This window comes from Heterodontus francisci, chromosome 26, assembly GCF_036365525.1.
Source record: "Heterodontus francisci isolate sHetFra1 chromosome 26, sHetFra1.hap1, whole genome shotgun sequence".
Lineage (NCBI taxonomy): Eukaryota > Metazoa > Chordata > Chondrichthyes > Heterodontiformes > Heterodontidae > Heterodontus > Heterodontus francisci.
In genome coordinates, this window is record NC_090396.1 from 17,915,695 (window position 1) to 17,938,597 (window position 22,903).

At 50.4% G+C, this 22,903-nt stretch overlaps 1 protein-coding gene across 1 annotated transcript in view; it reads left to right on the forward strand.

Moving 5' to 3' along the window:
• The first annotated feature begins 1,921 nt into the window (after window positions 1-1,921).
• Window positions 1,922-22,903, forward strand: part of pkd1b (polycystic kidney disease 1b) — a 208,320-nt gene continuing 187,338 nt past the window's right edge. Inside the window, exons 1-6 of the mRNA XM_068058630.1 lie at window positions 1,922-2,154; window positions 12,642-12,853; window positions 13,076-13,194; window positions 14,180-14,327; window positions 17,315-17,589; window positions 20,679-21,440. Of these exons, the coding sequence (XP_067914731.1) occupies window positions 1,922-2,154; window positions 12,642-12,853; window positions 13,076-13,194; window positions 14,180-14,327; window positions 17,315-17,589; window positions 20,679-21,440 (1,749 nt within the window). The remainder of the gene's footprint in view (window positions 2,155-12,641; window positions 12,854-13,075; window positions 13,195-14,179; window positions 14,328-17,314; window positions 17,590-20,678; window positions 21,441-22,903) is intronic.

Sequence of the window (22,903 nt, forward strand, 5' to 3'; positions counted from 1 at the left end):
TTTAAGAGATCAGGCAATTGATGACATTATCAGGCATATATAAGGAGGAGACACCATTTTGAGAGACTCATTCCTATATGGCTTTACAGAAAGTAGACATGCTCCAGCAAGGAAAAGACCTGTACTTGAAATCATGTGAATGTAGATAAGCAAGGCAATAAATAGTGTTTGTGTTGAATCCAAATATAAAGCCTGCAGTTGTCATTTAATGAAGACGTAAGAACATGCCACAAACCCACCTCAGCACTTTTCCATTGACAGTTACAGGGAGGAATCAGAGGCTTAATGGTGGCTGTGGATTCCTAATGTGTTGTAACATATAGTTCCCACTAAAGCCAAGTCATCTTATCTTATGATGGAACTACCAGTGAGATTCATGTGAACATACGGATGTAATAAAGGATAGCATTCCATTAGCCTTCTTTATTACTTGCTGTACCTGCATATTAACTTTTTGTGACTCATGCACTAGAACACCTAGATCCCTCCGCACTTCGGAATTTTGCAGCCATTTTCCATTTAAGTAATACTCTGCTTTTTATTCTTCCTGCCAAAGTGAACAACTTCACATTTTCCCACATTATACTCCATCTGCCAGGTTTCTGGCCACTCACTCAACCTATCTATATTGGTCTGCAACCTCCTTATGTCCTCTTCACAACATACTTTCCTACCTATCTTTGTGTCATCTGCAAATTTAGTTACCATGCCATTGCTCCCCTCATCTAAGTCATTGACATAAATGATAAAAAGTTGAGGGCCCAGCACAGACCCCTGTGGGACTCCACTCATCACATCCTGCCAATTAGAAAAGGACCCATTTATGTATTCTCTGTTTTCTGCCAACCAGCCAATCTTGTACCCATGCTAATATGTTACCCCCGACACCATGAGCTCCTACTTTGTGCAATAACCTTTTATGTGGCACCTTGTTAAATGCCTTCTGGAAATCCAAGTACAGTACATCAACGGGCTCCCCTTTATCTACAGCACATGTTACTCCTTCAAAGAACTCCAATAAATTGGTTAAACATGATTTTCCTTTCACAAACTATGCTGACTATTCCCAATTAACTTGCGTTTTTCTAAATGCCCAGCTATAGCCTCCTCAATGATTGATTGTAACAACTTCCCCATGACAGATGTCAAGCTAACTGGCCTATAGTTACCTGTTTTCTGCCTCCCCCCCACCCCCCCTTTCTTGAATAAAGGGCTTATATTTGCTACTTTCCAGTCTGATGGAACCTTTCCAGAATCTAGTGAGTTTTGAAAAATTAACACGAACGCATCTACTACCTCATTAGCCACCTCTTTTAAGACCCTAGGATGAAGCCCATCAGGACCCAGTTCCCAAGTTCCTCTCTTCCTTCCACTTCCTGATTTACAGCTATTACTGGAATGTTTTTTGTATCCTCTACAGAGAAGACAGAAGCAAAATGTTTGTTTATTTCATCCGCCATTTCCTTATTATCTACTATTAACTCCCCATTCTCACTCTTTAGAGGACCAACACTCACTTTACCTACGCTTTTCCTTTTTAAATACCTGTAGAAACTCTTGCCATCCATTTTTACATTTCTAGCTAGCTTCCTCACATACTCTAAATTCTTTCTCCTGATTAACCTTTTCGTCATTCGCTGCTGTTTATATTCTGACCAATCATCTGACCTGCCACTCACCTTTGCGCAATTATATGCTTTTTCCTTAAATTTGATCCTTTCTTTGACTTCTTTAGTTAACCACAGATGGTGGGTCTTCCCCTTAGAATTTTTCTTTATAGTAGGAATATACTTATTCTGAGTATTCTGAAATGTCCCCTTAAATGTCTGCCACTGCTTCTCTATTGATCTATCTCCTAGCCTAGTAACCCAGTTCACTTCAACGATCGAGTATACTGCCAGAACACAGATGGTAAACAGTAATGAGGATTAATTGTGGGCTCTCCCATCTCTACTCTGTCCCTCTTCCAGGTGACACCACCACTTGTCCTCAGGATGCTCAAATCCATCCAGGAAATCACCATTGCTATTGGGTAGGCCAAGAACAAAGGTCATGGCATGATGCTCGCCAAGCCTGCCAAGAGGTACCCGGTGCCGATTTGCTTGTTCTCAACAATGAAGATGTTCAGGATTTCATCCTGCATTACTTTTCAACGTGAGTTTTGTGGTTTGAGTGTTATATTAACAAGGAAAGCTCCTTTTACTCCGCCCACATATTTCATTCTCCTGTGTTGTATGCTATCCATTGTTGAGAATGTTTGCCAGGCATCTGCTCAGTCCCAGAAAGTTCATTAAGAGCCTCTACTGAGTAAAAGCACTCATTTTTATATTCGTTCTTAGGATGTGGGCAACTCCATCCAAGCTGCCATTTATTGTCCATCCCTGGCTTCCCTGAGAAGGTGCTGGTGTGATTTCTCCTTGAACTGCTAAAGTCCATGTGTTGATGGTGTCCCCTAAGACTGAGAATTTCAGGATATTGACCCAGCAACAATGAAGCAGCAAAGATATATGTCCATATCAAGATGCTGTGTGACTTGGATTGGAACTTGGAGGTGATGGTGTTCCAATAACATTTCTTATCTTGTGCTTAGTGGTAGAGGTTGCAGGGGAGGGAAGTCCTGGTGAAGTACCTTGTAGAGTCACTTCAGTGTATTTTGTAGATCGTACATGCTGCAGCCATAATGCAGCAACAGTGAAGAGGCGGACACGGAGTCCAGTGGCGGGGTGCTGATCAAGTGGGCTGCTTTGCACTTGATGGGTGCCCTGAAGTAAATAACTGCTCCCAACATAGTCCAGTTTTAGAACTTGCAATGAAAAGGATGGAAAGTACCAGTGATTTCATTTACTCAAAATGTTCCTGTTTATACAAAGGTGGAGTTGCATCATGAATGTGAATTTGTGAGGAACTGGTAGAGGTGGAAGCAGCTGGTTACCTACGCCCCATTCACACACCTGACTCCCCAGTCCAGCTTATACTACGTCTCAGACTAGATATTTCACCTCACCCTGATGGTACCACCACCAGATGGGGATGAAGTTTGTACAGAAGTCTGTCCCACCAACACAATTAAACCCAAGGACACCATTGTACTAACTACAGGCACAAACCTTTCTTTGTCCAAAATCTCCAGAGACTGTGGGGATGGTTTTCAGGGCTCCTGTCTCACTCACAATGTGAAATACTTCCCAGAGACTTGATGAGAAAGATTGTGACTGGAAATATAAATGGAAAATGCTGGGAATATCCAGAGCTGTTGGCATCTGTGATGAGAAAATATTTTGTACGCTGACCTGCACTTGAAATGTTCTGTTATATTTCAAGAGCTGTTCTCTCCCCAATCCCCAGCCCATCGCTTTTGGTTTGATATAATCAGCCTCGTATGATACTGGATGCATCTGTGTCTTTAACTAAACCCCTGAACTGGGCTACAGACATAGAAACTGAGCAAGTAGTTGGAGGAATTTAACACGCCAGTAACTCCAGTGCTGGCTGATTAGATGCAGCTCTGCGTCAGAAAGGGGATTAAACAGCTCTCCCATGGACCAGCCAATTAACTATCCCTTGGAGAAGATTTCCAATAAGTTTGAGCAATGGTTGTCATAGTGGCATTGCACAGTGTGACCAAGGCCAGTTGACTACAATAGGTTGGTGAAGGGAGGCTTGCAAACAAGGCCCTTGGAGCATTCAGTTTTAGGCAGTGAAGGACACCCACTGAAGCCCCTTTAAGCCAGCACCATGTGGAGACTGATCCATTTTGCAGTGAAGGGTGCAGCATGGGTAATTTCAGGTTCTGTCTCCACTGGATTAAACCCATCCAGGACTGAGCTGCTTGCTTAATCAATGTTCCCGCCACTGGACTGAATATTTACTCCCTCTATCACCGGTTCACAAGGCTGCAGTGTGTACCATTCTAAAGGATGCACTGAAGCAACTTGCCAAGGTTATTTTGACAGCACCTGCCTCTCCTGTGACCTCTATCATTCAGAAGGACAAGAGCAGCAATATTGTGGGATCACCCATCACCTCCAAGTTTTAATGCAAGTCATACAACATCCTGACTTGGGCATTGTACCTCCATTCCTTCAGTGTTGCCGGGCCAATATTTTGGAATTCCTTCCCTCACAGCACAGTGGGAGCTCCATCACCAAAAGGACCTGTAGGGATTTAAGAAGAAGGCCCATCGTCATATTCTCGTCAACCAGAGATGGGCAATAAATGCTGGCCTTTCTAGCATCACCTACATCTGAGGAACAAATGTATAATTAAAATATTGACCTCCCCATGGCTGAGAATGTGGTGGTTATGAAACTGGATTAGCAACCCAAAGGTCATGAGTTCATCTCAAACTGAATTCAATAAATCTGGTTATCTGTGGGCTGGCACCAGAAAATTGATCTTTAACAGTTGTCGGATTGTCTTAAAAACCCAACTCATTCACTAATGTCCTTCAGGAAGGGTACCTGCACCATCCTACACCATGGATTCTTTACTGTCCAGCTGAAACACTCCTACCTGGTCTGTCCCTCCACGTGATTCCCATTCGCACTATGTGGTTGACTCTTAAATAGACCTCAGGGCAACAAGGGGTGGGTATTAAATACTGTCCTGTCAGTGTCCCAGTACCAAGATATCTTCACTGCTTTCCTCCCTCAGCCTCTGCACCAAATGACTTCTCATCATTGGTAATTTCAACCTCTATCTCAGCTCACCATGTTCTGTCTCTTCTGACTTCACTGCCCTCTTATCCTTCCTAAATCTCTGCCTCCATGTAAACTCCCCAACCCATATTCACAGCCACTCCTTGACCTTACCATCTCATGTGGTCTTGCTAGTCCCAGTGTGTCAATCACAGAGAAGGCCATCACTGATCACTTCCTTCTATCACACTCCACCCACATCCCCCTTCCACCCCAACCCTACCGCATTCCGTATCAATTCCTAGAAAAAATAGCCCCCCCCAATTCACTTCAACTGCACTTTCAAAATCCCAATTGTCTAGCCTTTGGCTCTCTGTTTGCCACAACAATCCTGCAGCTACCGATTTTCTCAACCGCATCCTCACCTGCATCTTTAATGCCCTTGTCCCCAATAAAACCATTACTCTCTCTCACCCTGACTGTTCCCCCTGGTATGGCCCTCATCTCCGCACCCTTAGGTCCAAGGAAAGCAGTCTTGAAAGGAAATGACGGACAACTGGTTTCAGCCATTCGCTGTCAGATTTGGCTGGACCACATAAGGCACTGTCAGGTCCTGCTGTCATCTGCTAATACTGCTCACTATTCAAGGATCATCCTGGAGTGCAAAGATTGTGTCTAGCCTCTTTTCTCTACTGCAAACCATTAAAAACAAATCCTCTCCCTGTCTCCCCATCCTCCGCTCCAAAAATAAGTGTGAGAAGCTCATGGACTTCATCAGCACTTGAAAGTGTTTAAGGCACCTGTCCTGTGAGTGTTTGATGGGATACTGTAGAGGGAGCTTTACTCTGTATCTAACCCATTTCTTTTTTTCTTCTCGTTGCTGCAATCAGCAATCCATAGTGACAATTAAGTAGCAGCCAACCCAGTGCTGTACCTGCCCTGGGAGTGTTTGATGGGACAGTGTAGCGGCAGCTTTATTCTGTATCTAACCTGTTTTTTTTTGTTTTTTTTTCTTTCTGGGCCTTTATTCCTCAGGCCCCCTTTATATACACACTTATATTTTTTAAATAACTTTATTAAAACCAGATAAATAAACAAAAAACTCAAATTAAAATGCCATTCTCAGCGTCGACAATGCACTCCAGGCCCTGTGGTGCCCACCGGTCGCGGAAGGCCTCAAGCGTACCGGCGGACACCGCATGCTCCTTTTCCAGGGACACCCGGGCGCGAACGTAACCGCGGAAGAGGGGCAGGCAATCGGGGAGGACAGACCCCCCGACGGCCCGCAGCCTGGACCTGTGAATTGCCACCTTGGCCAGGCCCAGGAGCAGACCGCCGAGGAGATCCTCCTCCCGGCCCAAGCCCCTCCGCACCGGGTGCCCAAAGATCAGGAGCGTGGGACTGAAGTGCAGCCAGAATTTGAGGAGCAGCCCCTTCAGATACTCAAATAGGGGCTGCAACCTCGCACACTCCATATAAATGTGGAACACGGACTCGTCCAGGCCGCAGAAAGTACAGCTGGCCTGGGAGTCCGTGAACCTACTTAAAAGCCTATTGCACGGGACTGCTCTGTGCAGCACCCTCCACCCCAGGTCCCCGATGTAAAGGGGGAAGACTCCTGCGTAGAGAGACCTCCATCGGGGTTTCCCCTCGCCGCCAGATGGCAACGCGGATCGCCAGGGCGTGTCCGGCCGGCTGACGAGGGCGAGGAAGTGGAGAGTGTGCAGGAGCAGCCCGTACAGGAAACCCCTCCGCGCCGATTGGAATGGCACGGAGGGCATTTCCGAGAGGCGGCTCGGGTTGTGCGGGACCGGCTCCCGAGGAGGGTTTCGGGGCCTGGGTCCGATGAGCAGTTCCGGCCGAGCGGGGGTCAGCTCGGCCGGGATCGCTCCGCACTCCCGAGCCCCCTCGCCACCCGCAGTGAGGGGCGTCCCGGGGGTTTCGGCTACTCCTCCGCCCGCCGGACCGTCCCCGGAGTCGGCCGCCCGGACAGCCGAGGCGCTCTCCTCCGCCGGCGGGGGAGCGCCCTGACTGGAGGCGACCATGTTCCAGACTCGGAAAAGATCCCGGTAAAAGACAGGCAACTCCCTCAGAGAGGCGCGGCTAACGGACTCCACCGGGAGCTGCGTGTCGTCTTGAAGGCAGTGACACTGGCGGAAAAAATACGTCGCCAGCGCACACCATCTGGGAGGACGCTCGACGTACAGGTATCTCTGCAGGGTCCGAAGGCGGAGAGTCGCAGCCTGGGTGCGGACGCACACCAGCGACTGACCGCCCTCCTCGATCGGGAGACTCAGGACCGCGGCAGAGACCCAGTGTTTCCTCTTGCCCCAGAAGAAATCGACGAGTTTCTTCTGGATCTTGGTGGCAAATACAGGGGGCGGGGCCAAAGTGACCAACCGGTACCACAGCATGGAGGCCACCAGTTGGTTTATGACCAACGCTCGGCCCCTGTAGGAAAGCACTCGGAGCAGTCCTGTCCAGCGCCCCAGCCGAGCGGTGACTTTCGCCTCCAACTCCTGCCAGTTTGCCGGCCAGGCTTCCTCAGCGGAGCTAAGGTGGACTCCCAGATAGAGGAGGTGCGTGGTGCTCCATGCAAAAGGTGTCATCTCCTCCGGCAGGGAGTCCACCCGCCACTGACCAACCAGGAGTCTGGAACATTTCTCCCAATTGATCCTCGCGGAGGACACGGCAGTAAAGGTCTGCTGGCAGTCGCGCATCCTCCGCAAGTCAACGGGATCTGTGATGGCGAGGAGCACGTCGTCGGCGTAAGCCGAGAGGACGACCCGCATGGCCGGCTCGCGCAGAGCCAATCCCGTCAACCTCCTGCGAAGCAGGCACAGGAAGGGCTCCACGCAGATGGTATACAATTGGCCGGACATGGGGCACCCCTGACGCACTCCTCTCCCAAATCGAAGGGGCGCCATCAAGGACCCGTTAACTTTGACTAGACACTCTGCGGCGGCGTATAAAAGTCGGACCCGGGCCACAAAATGCGGCCCTAGTCCGAAAGCGCGCAGAGTCCCGAAAAGGTAATCGTGATCCACCCTGTCGAACGCCTTCTCCTGATCGAGGGAGAGAAAGGCGACCGACTGACCAGTCCTCTGGGAAAGATGGATCAGGTCCCGGACCAGGTGGATGTTGTCCTGGATGGACCGGCCCGGGACCGTGTAGGACTGGTCGGGGTGGATCATGTGGGCCAGCACGGAGCCCAGGCGGGTAGACATAGCCCGGGCAAAGATCTTATAATCCGTGCTGAGGAGGGAGACCGGACGCCAGTTTTTAAGCAGGCGGAGATCGCCCCTCTTCGGCAGCAGGACGATGACCGCCCTGCGCCACGAGAGGGGCATCTCTCCGGTCGCCAGGCTTTCCCCCAGGACCCACGCGTAATCGTCCCCCAGGACGTCCCAGAATGCCCTGAGGAACTCCACGGTCAACCCATCCAGCCCTGGGGATTTTCCCCTCGAGAGCTGGTGGAGGGCGCCAGTCAGCTCCGCCAACGTGAGCGGAGCCTCCAATCCTTCGGCGCCCTCCGGGCTGACCTGCGGCAGGTCCTCCCACAAAACTCTGCGCGCATCCCCGCTGGACGGATCCGGAAAGAACAACGCACTGTAATAAGTCCGGACCAGGAGGCCCATTCCCTCCGGATCCGTGATAGAGGATCCGTCGTCGGCCAGCAGCTCAACGAGCTGCTTATGGACCCCCCGCCATTTTTCCAGCGAGTAGAAGAAGGGTGAAGCGCGGTCCAAATCTTCCAGGATCTGGATCCGCGACCTCACGTACGCGCCTCGGGACCCTATGAGCTGCAGGTCTCTCAGCGCGCCCTTTTTCTCTTTGTACGCCTGCCACAGGGCCGGGTCCGCGACGGCATGACCGAGGCGGGACTCCAAGTCGAGCACCTCCCTCTCAAGGCGCCCGATCTCGGCTGACCCCTTCGCGTACTCCTGACAGAAGACGCGGATGTGAGGCTTGCCCACATCCCACCATAGCCTCAAGGAGGGGAAGCCTCCCTGCTTCCTTCTCCAGTCGGCCCAGAATCGACAGAACGAGTCCCGAAATCGCACGTCCTCCAGCAGCCGGTTGTTAAAGTGCCATTACGCGGACCCCGCCCGCGTGCGGAGCGGAGTAAACTCCGCCCACACCAGGCGGTGGTCCGAGCACGGCACCAGCCGCATGGAGGCCGCCGAAACGCGGGAGACGTACGCCTGCGAAATGTAGAGGCGGTCGATTCGCAACCCCCCTCCTCCAGACCTCCACGTGAAGGCGCTGGAGTCGGGATGGAGATTCCGCCAGACATCCACCAAGTTAAGGGAGCTGATCAGTCCCCTCAACTTCTCCACCGACGCTTGGCCGCGCTGGGGACCGGAGCGATCCCCCACCTCGAGGGTGCAGTTAAAATCCCCCCCGAGGATGATGCACTCGCCGCTATCGATGGAGCTCAAGAGAGCGGACACTTCTTCAAAGAAGCGCGCTTGCAACGCGCCGGGCCTGGGCGCGTACACGTTCACAAAGTGGAGCGGCACGCTACCCAGGCGAACGGCGAGGTGGAGCAAGCGGCCCGGCACTAGCTCCTTGACCCCCAGGATCTCCGGCTGAAAAGTCGGGGCCAACAAGATAGCCACCCCACTAGAAATAGGGGTGAGGTGACTCATGTAGACCCCACCCTGCCACTCCAGGAGCCAGGTGGCTTCGTCTCCCGGAACGGTGTGGGTTTCCTGCAGAAAGCTCACCGCGTATCTCCCTTCCCTGGGGACTGAGAGATTGTGAAATCTGCGGTGAGCCCCTCTGCTGCCGTTGATGTTGAGGCTGGCTATGGTTATCTTCATGTCAAAGGTACTTAAAACCCGTCACAAACACCTCACTGTGAGGAGGGAGTGGAAGTGCACCTGGCCCTCCACTCCCCCAGCAACCCATTGAGGAACACATTAAAACGGCGCCTCTCAACCAGTTTCACGTCCGCGCGCTTGCCCGCTATCTTAAGGGCGGCACGGACGGACTGTATGATCAGCGCCAGAATCGACCAACGGTCGAGGGCCAGCTGAACTTTATTGCGGCAACCCCTGCAAGCCGCGAGGAAATCCCGGAGTTCCGCCGTGGGGATGAGAGGAGATTCGGTGGGAGGCACGAGGGACTCCACCACCTCACTGGCGATGGAATCAAGATCATCCTCCGTGCCCCGCACCGAATCCCCATCCTCCTCCGCGTCATCACCGCCAGCGGCCGACACATCCACCACACACTGTGGGGCGGACGTCCCGGCCGCGCCAGCTGGTCCCGCCTCCGTCTCGATCCCACCCCCAGGATCGATGGCGGAGGAGTCCTCTCTGGATTCTATTGTGAAACTGGAGCCTGTAGGCACCAGCGGTTCAGGACCCCCCTCCACCTCCGTCCCCAGGCCAATGAGTGGTCCAGGGGAGACAGAAGTTCCGGACTCCGGGAAACCAGCCGGAGCCGAGACTGGAGGCGGAGGGAGGAGGCTATCTCCCGCTCCGCCAGCACCCACAGGCCCATCAGATGGGGCAGCATTCTCAGTTATAACTGGGTCGGGTGTCTCCTGGTTGGTGGTGGACTCCGGCTGGGAGGCCCGACCGTCTGGGGCCTCGCCCTCCCCTTCATTCAGGGCACCCGACCCAGTAGCAGTGGCAGAATGGGCGGCGTCCCCAGGCTCCCCCACCACAAGCAGGGCCCCACTTACTCCTTCAGGAGGGGCCTCAAGTACCGTGGCCTTCCCCTCCCCTCCATCCTGAGGAATAGAGTGCTCCTGCCCGGACTTTGCAGCCTTGCTGGTGGCGGTAGGGGAAACCTGGGGACCCGAAACAGGAGACAGCTCCCCTCCAACAGATGGGCCCTGCGCCTCAGGGCCCCTTGTTACCTCTGAGGAGGGGTGCCTTCTCCTCTTTTTCCCAGTTGTGTGCGGAGGCTCAGAGACCTCCATATCATCAGAGGCCTCCACCTCCACACTCTCCTTTTTTTTATTCACCCTGGGCCTGAGCCCAGCCCTGGGGCAAGTTGACTTCCCGAGATCGGGCCTTGGGCTGAGCTCAGGCTCGGGTAGTGTCACGGTGTCCAGGGGATGCGCCTCTCGATGTTTATTTCTCCTCCGCGCCTTCCTTCCACTTGGATGGTCACCCACCTCCCTGCCGGAGGCCGTGAAAACCACAGCCTCCGGTACCGACTGAATGGTATCTGGTGGTGGTGTGGGGGGGTGGGAGGAGGTGCAGCGTCGCCACCCTGGGCCGCTGAGTTGGAGTTGGCAGCCGGGATGTTGGGGCAGTTCTTACGAACATGCCCCACCCCCTTACAGACATGGCACCGCACCCCGTCCAAAGTCCAGAAGACGCGGTAGGCCGTCCCCTGGAATTCTACATTAAAGTGGCCCTCTGTCACCTCCTCCCGCGCCAGCTGCATGAATAACTGGCGGCGGAAGGAGTACACGTGTCGGAGGCTGTTCTCCCGAAGACCGAGTGGGACTGGGGTGAGCCCCGTCTTTACCTCCCCCAGATGGTGCAGGTGGGGAAGGAGGAGCTCACCAGGAATGAAGGGCGGGACATTGGATAGAATGAGCCTTTGCGCAGTGGCCTCCAGGGGGTCCACTGGCAGAAAGGTCCCGCCCACGGTGAGCCCCTTGCTCAGAGCCAGGGACACCGCCCGCTCGGTCTTCAGGAAAAACACTGCCTTCCCGTACATTTTAGAGGCTGCAACAATGGCCGAAGGGCCGACAACCTCGGCCATTGCTTTCACGCATGCCTCGATAGTCATGTTCGGGTGGACGTAGCTCTTGACCCCATGCTTCGATGTTAATAAAGCAAACGGTGACGGGGCAACAGGTGCAGCTGCAGCAGCCGCAGCAGCATATGAACGGGAAGGCCCCGCCACCGGCGAAGAGGGGCTTGCCATGGGGTCGCAGAGCTACGCCCACCCCCAAGAAACAAAGCACACGACAGTTTTCTTAAACACAAGCAATATGATGGGGGAGGGGGGGATGGGAATAGAGGAGGATAGGGCTGAAAAGGACAAGGAGAGGAGAGGATAGGTGGCCGAGTGATGGAAGAGAGAGAACAGCTGCAAGGATGTTACACTTCAATTGGTGGTTGGAGCACCTTCCTGCAGAGTCGACACTCCACTCTTCCAGTTAGGGGAGGGTTCTTCGCCCGGGTCGGTTAGAGCCGCCCGGTTCTCTCCCTTTTCTGTTGTTGTACAAGGATTTTCTTCAGCCGGGCAGATCCAGCCGTCCCGAGCCACACAGTTGGGGGTGGGGAGGGAGCCCCTTTTGTGCAGGATGGCAGATAAACACAAGAGCTAGTACAGGGGCTCCCTATAGAATTTGGCAGCCCCACCCCTGGATCTTCCAGTGCCTTCTCCCTCCCCCAACAGTCCAAACAACCAACAGTTCTCTGGTGCTCCAACACCCACCTCTCCAAAATGACTCTCAGGTCTTCTTAGTCTTGAAAAAGTGCAACAGTTCCACAGTAAATACAGCTGTCTACAGTCACCTCTCTGCAGTAACTCCAGTCTCCTCTCTCCTCTCCAGTTGCAGTTGCAGCAACACAGGTGCAGTTGCTCCCCCTGATTGCTGGCAGGAAGTGCTCCAAATTGACCAGCCAATCCCAGTGCTGTACCTGTCCTGGGAGTGTTTGATGGGGACAATGTAGAGGGAGCTTTACTCTGTATCTAACCTGTCCTGGGAGTGTTTGATGGGACAGTGTAGAGGGAGCTTTACTCTGTATCTAACCTGTCCTGGGAGTGTTTGATGGGACAGTGTAGAGGGAGCTTTACTCTGTATCTAACCTGTCCTGGGAGTGTTTGATGGGACAGTGTAGAGGGAGCTTTACTCTGTATCTAACCTGTCCTGGGAGTGTTTGATGGGACAGTGTAGAGGGAGCTTTACTCTGTATCCCAGGTACCAACCGGGATAGAATGATGCTAATCCTGTGCTGTGGATGTAGTAATCCATGAAGTTGTTCTCCACTTGGTGCCGAGCTCAGTTTGGTTTCTGTGCCACAGGGTTGGCACGGCCTGGATCGGACTAATCAGGAGCAGTGTTCCAGGGACGTACCACTGGGTGGACGGCAGGGGTACGGATTCCTACCAGAATTGGGCATCTCCCAATTCGCTGAGTGGTGACTGTGTTCAGCTGCAGTTGAAGAGTGAAGGCATCTGGACAGGGTCATCATGTAAGAACCAGCAGCATTTCATCTGTGAAAAACACTCCTACTGTGAGTATTCAATGAAGGACCCCAACTTTCATTCTTTCCCTCTTTATTTTGTCTCTTCTCCCCCACTCTCTCCTCTCTCTCGCCCCTTCTCACCCATAACCTGCATTATAATTGAGGTTCTCACATGCATGAGCAAGGAGCAACCTTTTTTTTCATAGTTGCATGTGGAGTTAACTTGATCCCTGGTGTGTGCTCACTGGAATTATCTTTTTTTAAACGTAGCCCCCCTACAGAATGTCAATTATTTCCTCACCGGATTACCGACTTTCAGTGGGACCTACATAGTGAAGAATGCCACGGTGCTGAGTGAGCCCTCCCTGCGAGGACCAGCGACAGTTGAGGTAAAAATGCAGGTGACACTGGCTGTTCGGTGGGGAATTTCATGATTTTGACCCAGCGACAATGAAGGAACAGCAATGAATGTCAGGATGGTGTGAGACTCGTAAGGAAACTTGAAGGCAATGCCGTTCCCATATCTCTGCATATGATGCTCTATTCACCCTTTTCTTCCGACCTGCCCAGTAGTTTCTGTGGGAATAAAATTCCATGGGTGCTGGGGGCTCTCAGATATTTTCAATTTTTGTCTGTGGTTCTCTACACTGTCCCAGCAAACATCCCCAGGACAGGTATAACACAGGTTAGATACAGAATAAAGCCCCTCCTACACTGTGCAATCAAACCCACCCAGGGCAGGTACAGAACGGGTTAGACACATAGTAAAGCTCCCTCTATACGGACCTTTTTTTTATTTGTTCATGGGATGTGGGCATCACTGGTTAGGCCAACATTTATTACCCATCCCTAAATGCCCTTGAGAAGGTGGTGGTGAGCTGCCATCTTGAACTGCTGCAGTCTGTGTATGTACACCAACAGAACTCCTTTTCTTCAACTTTGTTGCAGTTTGATACAACTGAGTGGCTTGCTAGGCCATTTTAGAAGGCATTTAACTGTCAACCACATTGCTGTGGGTCTGGATTCACATGTAGGCCAGATTTCCTTCCCTAAAAAACATTAGTGAATCAAATGGGCTTCTACAACAATCGACATTGGTATTATGGTCGCCATTAGACTAGCTTTTTTTTCCAGATTTTATTAATTGAATTCAAATTCCATTATCTGCCAAGGTGGGATTCAAACCCATGTCCCCACAGCATTAGCCTAGGTCTCTGGTCTACTAGTCCAGTGACATTACCAGTATGGTGCCACCTTCTGGACTACTTTGTGCTGATGTGTGTGTGTGTATGTGTGTGTGTAGGATACATATGGGGTTGGATAAGTGTCCATTGAGTCCCTGTGCTCTTTTTCCTTTGTGCTTCACTCTTCCAGATCATGTTGTACCCTGGCCTGTGGTTCAGTCACTCTGGTCTGGTGAGCTCAATTGAATTTGTGGTGCAGCCTTTACAGAAAGCCACTCGGGTACGTTTCAAGATATTCAGGCCCTACTGCATCCCGAGCCTGTATCTCATCCCTCCAGGTAAGAGGCATGAGTGCTGGGAGGATACATTACTGTGTCTGATAGAAGAACTTTCTGGAATTAAAACTGGAGGGTGGTAGCTCCCACCAAAGGCCTTCTACATAAATGTAGTTGCTGCGGTGAACTTTGAGCCTTGGCCTATGCTAACCAAGCTGATCCAATTGGCTTTATTTGGACTTTAGTTAGCCAGGTTTCCCATTCCTGAAGATAACTTGACTGAGACACTGCAGTGTTGTGTCCTGTCAGTGGTTTTTAATTAAACCTCAATGTAGAGATGAAAAAAAAACAATGCAACAACAGCAACTTTCATCTATGTAGCATCTTTAATGTAGTGAAATGTCCCAAGGTACTTCACAGGATCATAATCAGACTGAATTTTATATCAAACCACATAAGAAGATACTTGGAAAGCTGACCAAAAGCTTGGTCAAAGAGGTAAATTTTGAGGACTGCCTTAAAGTAGAGAGATAGAGAAGTGGAAAGGTTTTAGTGAGGGAATTTCAGAGCTTAGGGTCCAGATAGGTGAAGGCACAGCCACCAGTGGTGTTGGGGATGAGGCTAGAATTGGATCGACATGTGGCTCTTGGAGGGTTATAGGGCTGAGGAGGTTACAGAGATAGGGAGGCAACAGAGGGGTTTGAAAACAAGGGTGAGAATTTCAAAATGGAGGCTCTGGGAGACCAACAGCCAATGTAGGTCTGTGAGCAAAGAGGTGTGATGGGACTTGGTGTGGGTTAGGGCAGCAGAGGTTTGGTCGCGGTAGTGGTAGATCTGAAGTCAGGAGCCACACGTTGTGCAGCATCTCAAGTCAAGACCAAGTAGACAAAAATCCTTCTGCACTTCTGGGGACCATATCCCTCTATTCCCATCCTATTCCTGTATTTGTCAAGATGCCTCTTAAACGTCGCTATCGTACCTGCTTCCACCACCTCCCCCAGCAGCAAGTTCCAGGCACTCACCACCCTCGGTGTAAAAAACTTGCCTCACACATCCCCTCTAAACTTAGCCCCTCGCACCTTAAACCTATGTCCCCTAGTAACTGACTGTTCCACCCTGGGAAAAAGCTTCTGACTATCCACTCTGTCCATGCCGCACATAACTTTGTAAACCTCTATCATGTTGCCCCTCCAACTCCGTCGTTCCAGTGAAAACAATCCGAGTTTTTCCAACCTCTCCTCATAGCTAATGCCCTCCAGACCAGGCAACATCCTGGTAAACCTCTTCTGAAAATTCTCTCACTCGCCACAAACATCATAAAAAATCAATCTAAACTTGAGGCCTACATCCTGTAGGAACAGGAGGAGGCCATGCAGCCCCTTGAGCCTATAACGCCATTCATTCAGATCATGGCTGATCTGTATCTTAACTCCATCTGCATGCCTTGGTTCTGTAACCCTTAATACTTTTACCTAAGAAAAATCTATCCATCTCAGTCTTTAAATTTTCAATTGACCTCCAGCCTCAACAGCTTTTTGGAGGAGAGAGTTTCAGATTTTGACGATTCTTTGTGTGAAGGCGTGCTCCCTGACTTCAACCCTGACCTACCTAGCTCACATTTTAAGGATATCCCCCTTGTTCTGGACTTCCCCTCCAAAGGAAATAGTTTCTCCCTAAGTAGCCAATCAAATCCTGTAATCATCTTCAACACCTCAATTGGATCACCCTAAATACTCTACACTCAAGGGGACAGTAGCCGAGTGGTTCTGGCACTCAACTCACAACCCAGAGGTCGTGAGTTCGACGAGGGCAAGTTGTGAAATTGAATTCAATAAATTTGATAAGTTGTGCACTGGCACCAGGAAAATAACACCTGAAAAGTGCTGTATTGTTATAAAACTCAACAGATTCACTAATGTCTTTCAGGGAAGTGAACCTGCCATCCCTACTTGGTCTGGTCCACTTATGATTCTAATCCCACACAAGATGCTTGACTCTTAATACTCTCAGAGCAATTATGAATAGGCAATAAATATTGGTTTATCCATCTGACAACACAGTGGTGCAGTGGTTAGCACTGCATCCTCACAATTCTAGTGACCCAGGTTCAATTCTGGGTATTGCCTGTGCGGAGTTTGTAAGTTCTCCCTGTGACTGTGTAGGTTTTTGTCGGGTGCTCTGGCTTCCTCCCACAGCTGAAGACTTGCAGGTTGATAGGTAAATTGGCCATTATAAATTGCCCCTAGTATAGGTGGGGATGTAGTAGGAATATGGGATTAATGTAGGATTAGTATAAATGGGTGGTTGATGGACAGTACAGACTTGGTGGGCTGAAGGGCCTGTTTCAGTGCTGCATCTCTAAATAAAATAATCACTATTTTTAAAAAGTAGTATGGCAAGAAACCCTCTTTAAACAGCAAATCGTGATATATATCGGCTTTCTGAAATAAAAGTTCTGCTGTCCGTATCCTAACTCACAGAGTCCTGTTCACCTTTCACCCCTTTGCTTATTGACCTACATGGACTGCTGGTTTAGCAACACCTAGATTTTAAAATTCTCATCCTCATGTTCAAATCCCTCCATGACCTCACGCCTCCCTATCTCTATGATCTCCTACAGCTGTCTGAGAATATTGTGTTCCTCCAACTCTGGCCTTTTGTGCATGCCCGATTTCCTTTTCTCCATCATTGGTGGCAGTGCCTTCAGCCATCTAGGCCCCAAGCTCTGAAATACCCTCCTGAACCTCTCTGTCTTTCCACCTCACTCTCCCCATTTAAGTTGCTCCTTAAAACTGTCCTTTGTGTCCAAGCTTTTGGTCACCTGTCCGAGTGTTTCCTTTCTTTGGCTTAGTGCCAATATTCAGGGAATTAGATTTCTGTGAGGCCCTTAGGGATGTTGTACTGTGTTCAATGTGCAATGTAAATGCAAGTTGTATTGAAGATAGTTGTGTTTTGTGGAGCTGTTGAATAGCTGACTCTGTATGCTTGACGCTCATCTCTTTTAGTTTTGTCTGTGGTCAATTTTAAAGTGTGCTTCTTCTGTTCCTCAGGCTGCGAGTCACTCCAGACTCCCTTCGCCAGCTGTGACACACAGCCTCTGTGTAATACCACTGGAGGGTGCATGAGTGGGCATCAGTGGTGCCACCTGCGGGAGGGGTGTCTGCCCATCACCAGCCCCTGCAGCTCATATGCGTTTGAGAACATCACTACCAACATCCTGCCAATCGCAAGCCCTCCCAGATACAAAGGAACACAGCCGTATTACTCTCAGGTGGCAGATATACCCATGACCATCACCTCTGACCTCAAAGCTGTGCAAATAAATGTGAGTAATGGAGTCTGGTATCCTTCTAAATCTCTCCTTGATTCAAAGAATGCATATCGGCAAATAATCTCTGAGGAAGAATGTTGATTCTGTACGATAGGAGACCGTTGAAAAGGGTCCCAAATGAGGTCCATTTCTGGTTTCCCCTCTTTTCTCCTCTTGCCTTGTGGTCCAGTTTACAAATAGGGCATGGCCTCCATTATGTTTATAAGTTGATACGTTATCGAGTAATTGTCTTCCTTTCTTTCTGTCCGCCCTCCCCGCCCCACTCTCCCTGAAGTAGCCATCTGTACTGTACCCTAGGGTTATACAGTGACAGATCTATACCCAACAGTACTGCACCCTAGTGTTATAGATAGCGATGGACCTGTCTCTACCAGTACTGTACCCATGTTATTCAGTATTAGACCTGTACCCACCAGTATTGTAACTGTGTTATTCAGTGATAGACCTGTACCCACCAGTACTGTACCTGTGTTATTCAGTGATAGACCTGTACCCACCAGTACTGTACCCACGTTATTCAGTGATAGACCTGTACCCACCAGTACTGTACCCACGTTATTCAGTGATAGACCTGTACCCACCAGTACTATACCTGTGTTATTCAGTAACAGACCTGTACCCACCAGTACTGTACCCACATTATTCAGTGATAGACTTGTACCCACCAGTACTGTACCTGTGTTATTCAGTAACAGACCTGTACCCACCAGTACTATACCTGTGTTATTCAGTAACAGACCTGTACCCACCAGTACTGTACCCACATTATTCAGTGATAGACCTGTACCCACCAGTACTGTACTCCAGTGTGATTGTTATGACCGGGTGAGAAAGAGGTCTAGGGTTCCCTTTCAGCCTTCACCTGGTCTTACTGTAACAGGGTTTCATTTTAAACACACAGTGTTTTTAGCTCCCCCTTGGTGAATCCTTGTTCACCGCTTTCCAATTATAAGGCAAAGAAACCAGCACAAGCAGACTTTCTCAGGTTTAACGAGGAAATGTTGAAATTTATTAAACTTAAACTCTAATTAGGTTAATGCCTATGGATACACGATGTGCCCACGCTAGCATGTATATGCAATACACACATGCAAATAGAGACAGAAAAGAGCAGAAGAAAAATAAAGTGGAAAATTTTGAGGCAATATCTGAGCAGTTGTTGTTACGGTTCTTCGAGCTCACTGTAGAGTTCTTGATTGTCGGCAGATCTTGCTTTTAGTTGGGGCCCAGTATTCTTCTTAAACCTTGTTCGCTGCAAGAGACTTTTCTCTCTTGGGGTCATGTGTCTTCAGTGGATTCAGAGGCTTGTGAGAAAGAGATGGGAACACGCGGGAGAGAGATCTTCTCAGTTCAGGAGAAAACAGACTTTCTGCCCAAACTGTTTGTACAAATTCAAAAAACTCAGGTTGTCCAGCAGGTTAGTCATGTGGCCAGCTGGTTTGACAATGTCCATTTGTGTATTCGGTCATCTTAGCAGTCAATCTGGAATGCGAGCTCCCCCACCTTCAACGTCAGGTGATCAAAAGTCCATTGTGGGTTGAATGTGTCAGGGAATGGCTGCTTTGTCCTTTCAAACACTGTCTGTTGATATACAAATGTCTTTTCCAGCCATGGCTGATCTGTTTAACAAGTCCTTTCTTCACTCCAGTAACAGTTTAAAATCAATGTTCATGACAAAATTAATGTGCCTCATTCTGGGCAGGTGGGGGCCTAGCATGACAGTGATACACATTATCTCCTTCCTGGGCACATTCCAAGTGTGGAAGGACGTTGAAAATATTAGTGGGTAGATGCAGTGCAAAAAATTCCCTCGCCCATTGTAACATTCTGCCAACTGGTTCAAGTTTCCGAACATGAACGTGTGATTGTGGCTGAGGGATTGTTGGATGTCCTGTGCTTCAGATGAGAATTTAAACAATCTGTCATGTGGCTCTATTCACAAGGGAGCAGGGTGCTTTCACAATGTCATGGCCAACATTTCTTCCACAATATATTATCACCAGTGAGTTAGTCACCTGTGTGCTTTCTGTCTGATCTTCTGCTGTAATTGAGTGATGCTGTCTTCTTGATTGGTTGGTTTTTCTCTTGATGTCACTGGCTGATGCTGTGTTTCTGATTGGTTGGTTTGTCCAGTGATGTCACTGGCTGATGCTGTGGCCAGGATTTCACATTGGCCTGATGGGAGCCAGCCACCCACTGAAAAGTCGGTGGCGAACCCGCTTCCGCCTCACCTAGGGATCCAACCCACATTTTACGGGTCCCCAGACTTTAAGTGTTCCAAGGCGGGACTTCCACCCGCTTGAGGGAGGAAGTCCCACCTCATTGAGTTGCTGGCCAAATAGCTGGCCTGCAGCTCTTAGTCCCAGCAGCGCCACCGGGAGCGGTGGCCAGTGCTGGGACTGCAGCCCAGTCAAAGCCATGGTGCTGGGAGTCCAGGTAAGTTTTGGTTCCCTTACCGGGGATAATCGTTTGGGCCCCAGTGAGGCAAAGGTGGTGGGATAGGGAGAAGCGTGCCGTGTTGGGTGTTAATGGTGGTTGGGATAGTGGGAGCGGCCCTCCAACGGGCACCCCGTGCCCGATGAACAAGGCCCACCCCCGGGGCGATCAGCACCTGCCTGGTATTTCCAGGAGGCTTTTCTAGGTCCTTGGCCGCCTGCTTGCCATGCGTAAAATCCGCGTGGAGGCGGGCAAAGGCCTTTAAGTGGCCATTAAGTGACCACTTAAGGGCCTTGATTGGCCTGGGGCGTGCGGCCAGTTTTTCCGCCCTATGTAAAGTGGCGGCGGAGGCAGGATCGAGTCGGGAAGACCTCCTGGAGCCTCCCGCTCCATTTAACGCCACACACCCGCCACCATCCGGCTCGCTGGGCTGGCGTTAAATTCGAGCCTGTGCTTCTGATTGGTTGGTTTGCACGGTGATGTCACTGGCTGATGCTGTGTTTCTGATTGGTTGGTTTGCACGGTGATGTCACTGGCTGATGCTGTGTTTCTGATTGGTTGGTTTGCACGGTGATGTCACTGGCTGATGCTGTGTTTCTGATTGGTTGGTTTGCACGGTGATGTCACTGGCTGATGCTGTGTTTCAGGTGATGCTGGGTGACCAGGATGTTCACGTATATCCAGATGATGTGATTGGTCTTCAGCATGATGCTGGTCCAGGCTGTCTGCTGCATTGCCTGCCCAGCTCTACATCACCGTGGCGACAGAGCTACATCAGTCTAGTGCGGCAGGGCTGGGCAGAGAGCTTACTGGCAGGTTTCCAGCCTACATGGCCCAGCCCCACGTGGATCGATGGTGTTGTCTGCGATGTGCGTGTCCGGTATATGGACCACCTGCGGCCAATCGCCCCCACCCAGTCCCTCGCCGCTATGCCACGCACGCACCCGGTAACCCTGGTAAATAGAGTTGGCCCAACAGTGACCAGCTACTGCCTGCTGGACACACGGATGAGTATTACTGGCTTGCAAATCATCTATCCCCAGCCGCATGATGGCAAGATCCCAGTGCCAACTGGCAACGTGACAGTCATCGTGATCAAGATCAACTCTGGCAGCAATGCCAGCTCATGGTGGGGTCCTCCAATCCGACGGTCAGGGGTCCGTTTCGACGCCCGCTGCCCGCCCGATCTGCCGCAGTACACGCCAGCCTGCCGCAGAGAGACGGGCGACACGTGGTTCTCGTGGGTCCAATTTACCGCCGGCCATCCTGGGGTGGAAGTCCTGAATATCACTGTGAGCAACGAGGTCAGCTTCCAGAACCTGTCTGTCACGGTCCAGGCCCATGATGTGATCCAGGGGCTCCGGATTGTGCCCAGCGACCCCAGACGCATGTTGGTGGATGTCTCTCAGGTACGGTCTTCTTAAAAGTGTTTGGAGAGCTCACTTTGAGACTGAGCGGTCCAGAAAGAAAAAGAAAGTTGGCACTGTCCCAAGGTGTTTCTGCAGCATCTTTAACAGAGTAAAACATCCCAAGGTGCTTCATGGGAGCATTAACAAACAAAATTTAACATCGAGCCACATAAGGAGATATTAGGTCAGATGACCAAAAGCATCATCAAAGAGGCAGGTTTTAAGGGGCATCTTAAAGGAGGAAAGTGAGGTGGAGAGGTGGAGAGGTGTAGGGAGGGAATTCCAGAGCTTAGGGCCTAGGCAGCTGAAGGCATGGTCACCAATGGTGCAGCAGTTAAAACTGGGGATGCTCAAGGGGCCAGAATTAGAGGAGTGCAGATATCTCAGAGGGTTGTGGGGATGGAGGAGATCACAGAGACAGGGAGGGGCGAGTTGATGGGGGGGGGGGGGTGGGATTTGAACATGAGAGTGAGAATTTTAAAATCATGGCATTGTCAGATTAGGAGAGTCAATGTACACCATGGAGAACAGGGTGTGATGGGGAAATTGGACTTGATGTGGGTTAGGATTCAGGCAACAGATTTTTGCACGCGCTCAAGTTTATAGAGGATGCGAGGTGAGAGGGTTGGAATATACAGGTCAGAATGAGCCTGGTTCCCGTCCTGGTCTGTATGCTGGTCTCAGTTGATGTGCGTGTTGCAGATGGTCTCAGGGTACCCAGGTTAGGGGAGTGAAAAATTAGTCACAGTTCCCACTGCTGAATGCTCCCGCTGCTGCAAAATACATGGGAGATAAAGCTAAATCTATCCATGTACTGCAGCCGTCTGTGTATCTGATTCCTAACACAGTTTCTAATCTCAGGTCAGGCTTGTTGCTTCCCTGTGGGATGGGCCAGAATCCAGAGGGAACTTTCCCAGAGTGGTTAGCAGGTGCTGCCTCTAATGGACTGACCATGGCCTCAGAGCAGGAGGCAGGGTAACCAGAGATAAACAGGGAGGGAATGTTCTGTAAACTGGACAATTGCTCCTTCTCTTACATTCCGTCTTCCTCTCATATCTCTTGTTTCCGGTTTCATTTTACATAAAAGTATAAGGAACAGGAGCAGGCCGTTCGGCCCCTCTAGCCTGCTCTGCCATTCAATAAGATCATGGCTAATCTAATTGTGCTTTAACTCCACTTTTTGTCTGCCCTCCCATAACCTTGGACTCCCCTGTAGATCAAAAATCTGTCTAACTTATCCTTGAATATATTCAATGACCCAGCCTCCACTGTTCGCTAGGGATGAGAGTTCCAAACACGAATAACCCTTTGCAAGAGGAAATTCCTCCTCATCTCCATCTTAAATAAGACACACAGTATGAGTGGGCATGTGTGTGAGAGGTCAGTGCCCAGTGTGTTATTGAGTTTAACAATCTAGTGCCCTCGCAGGTTCAATCCCTGGGTTTATTTATTTATTTAGAGAT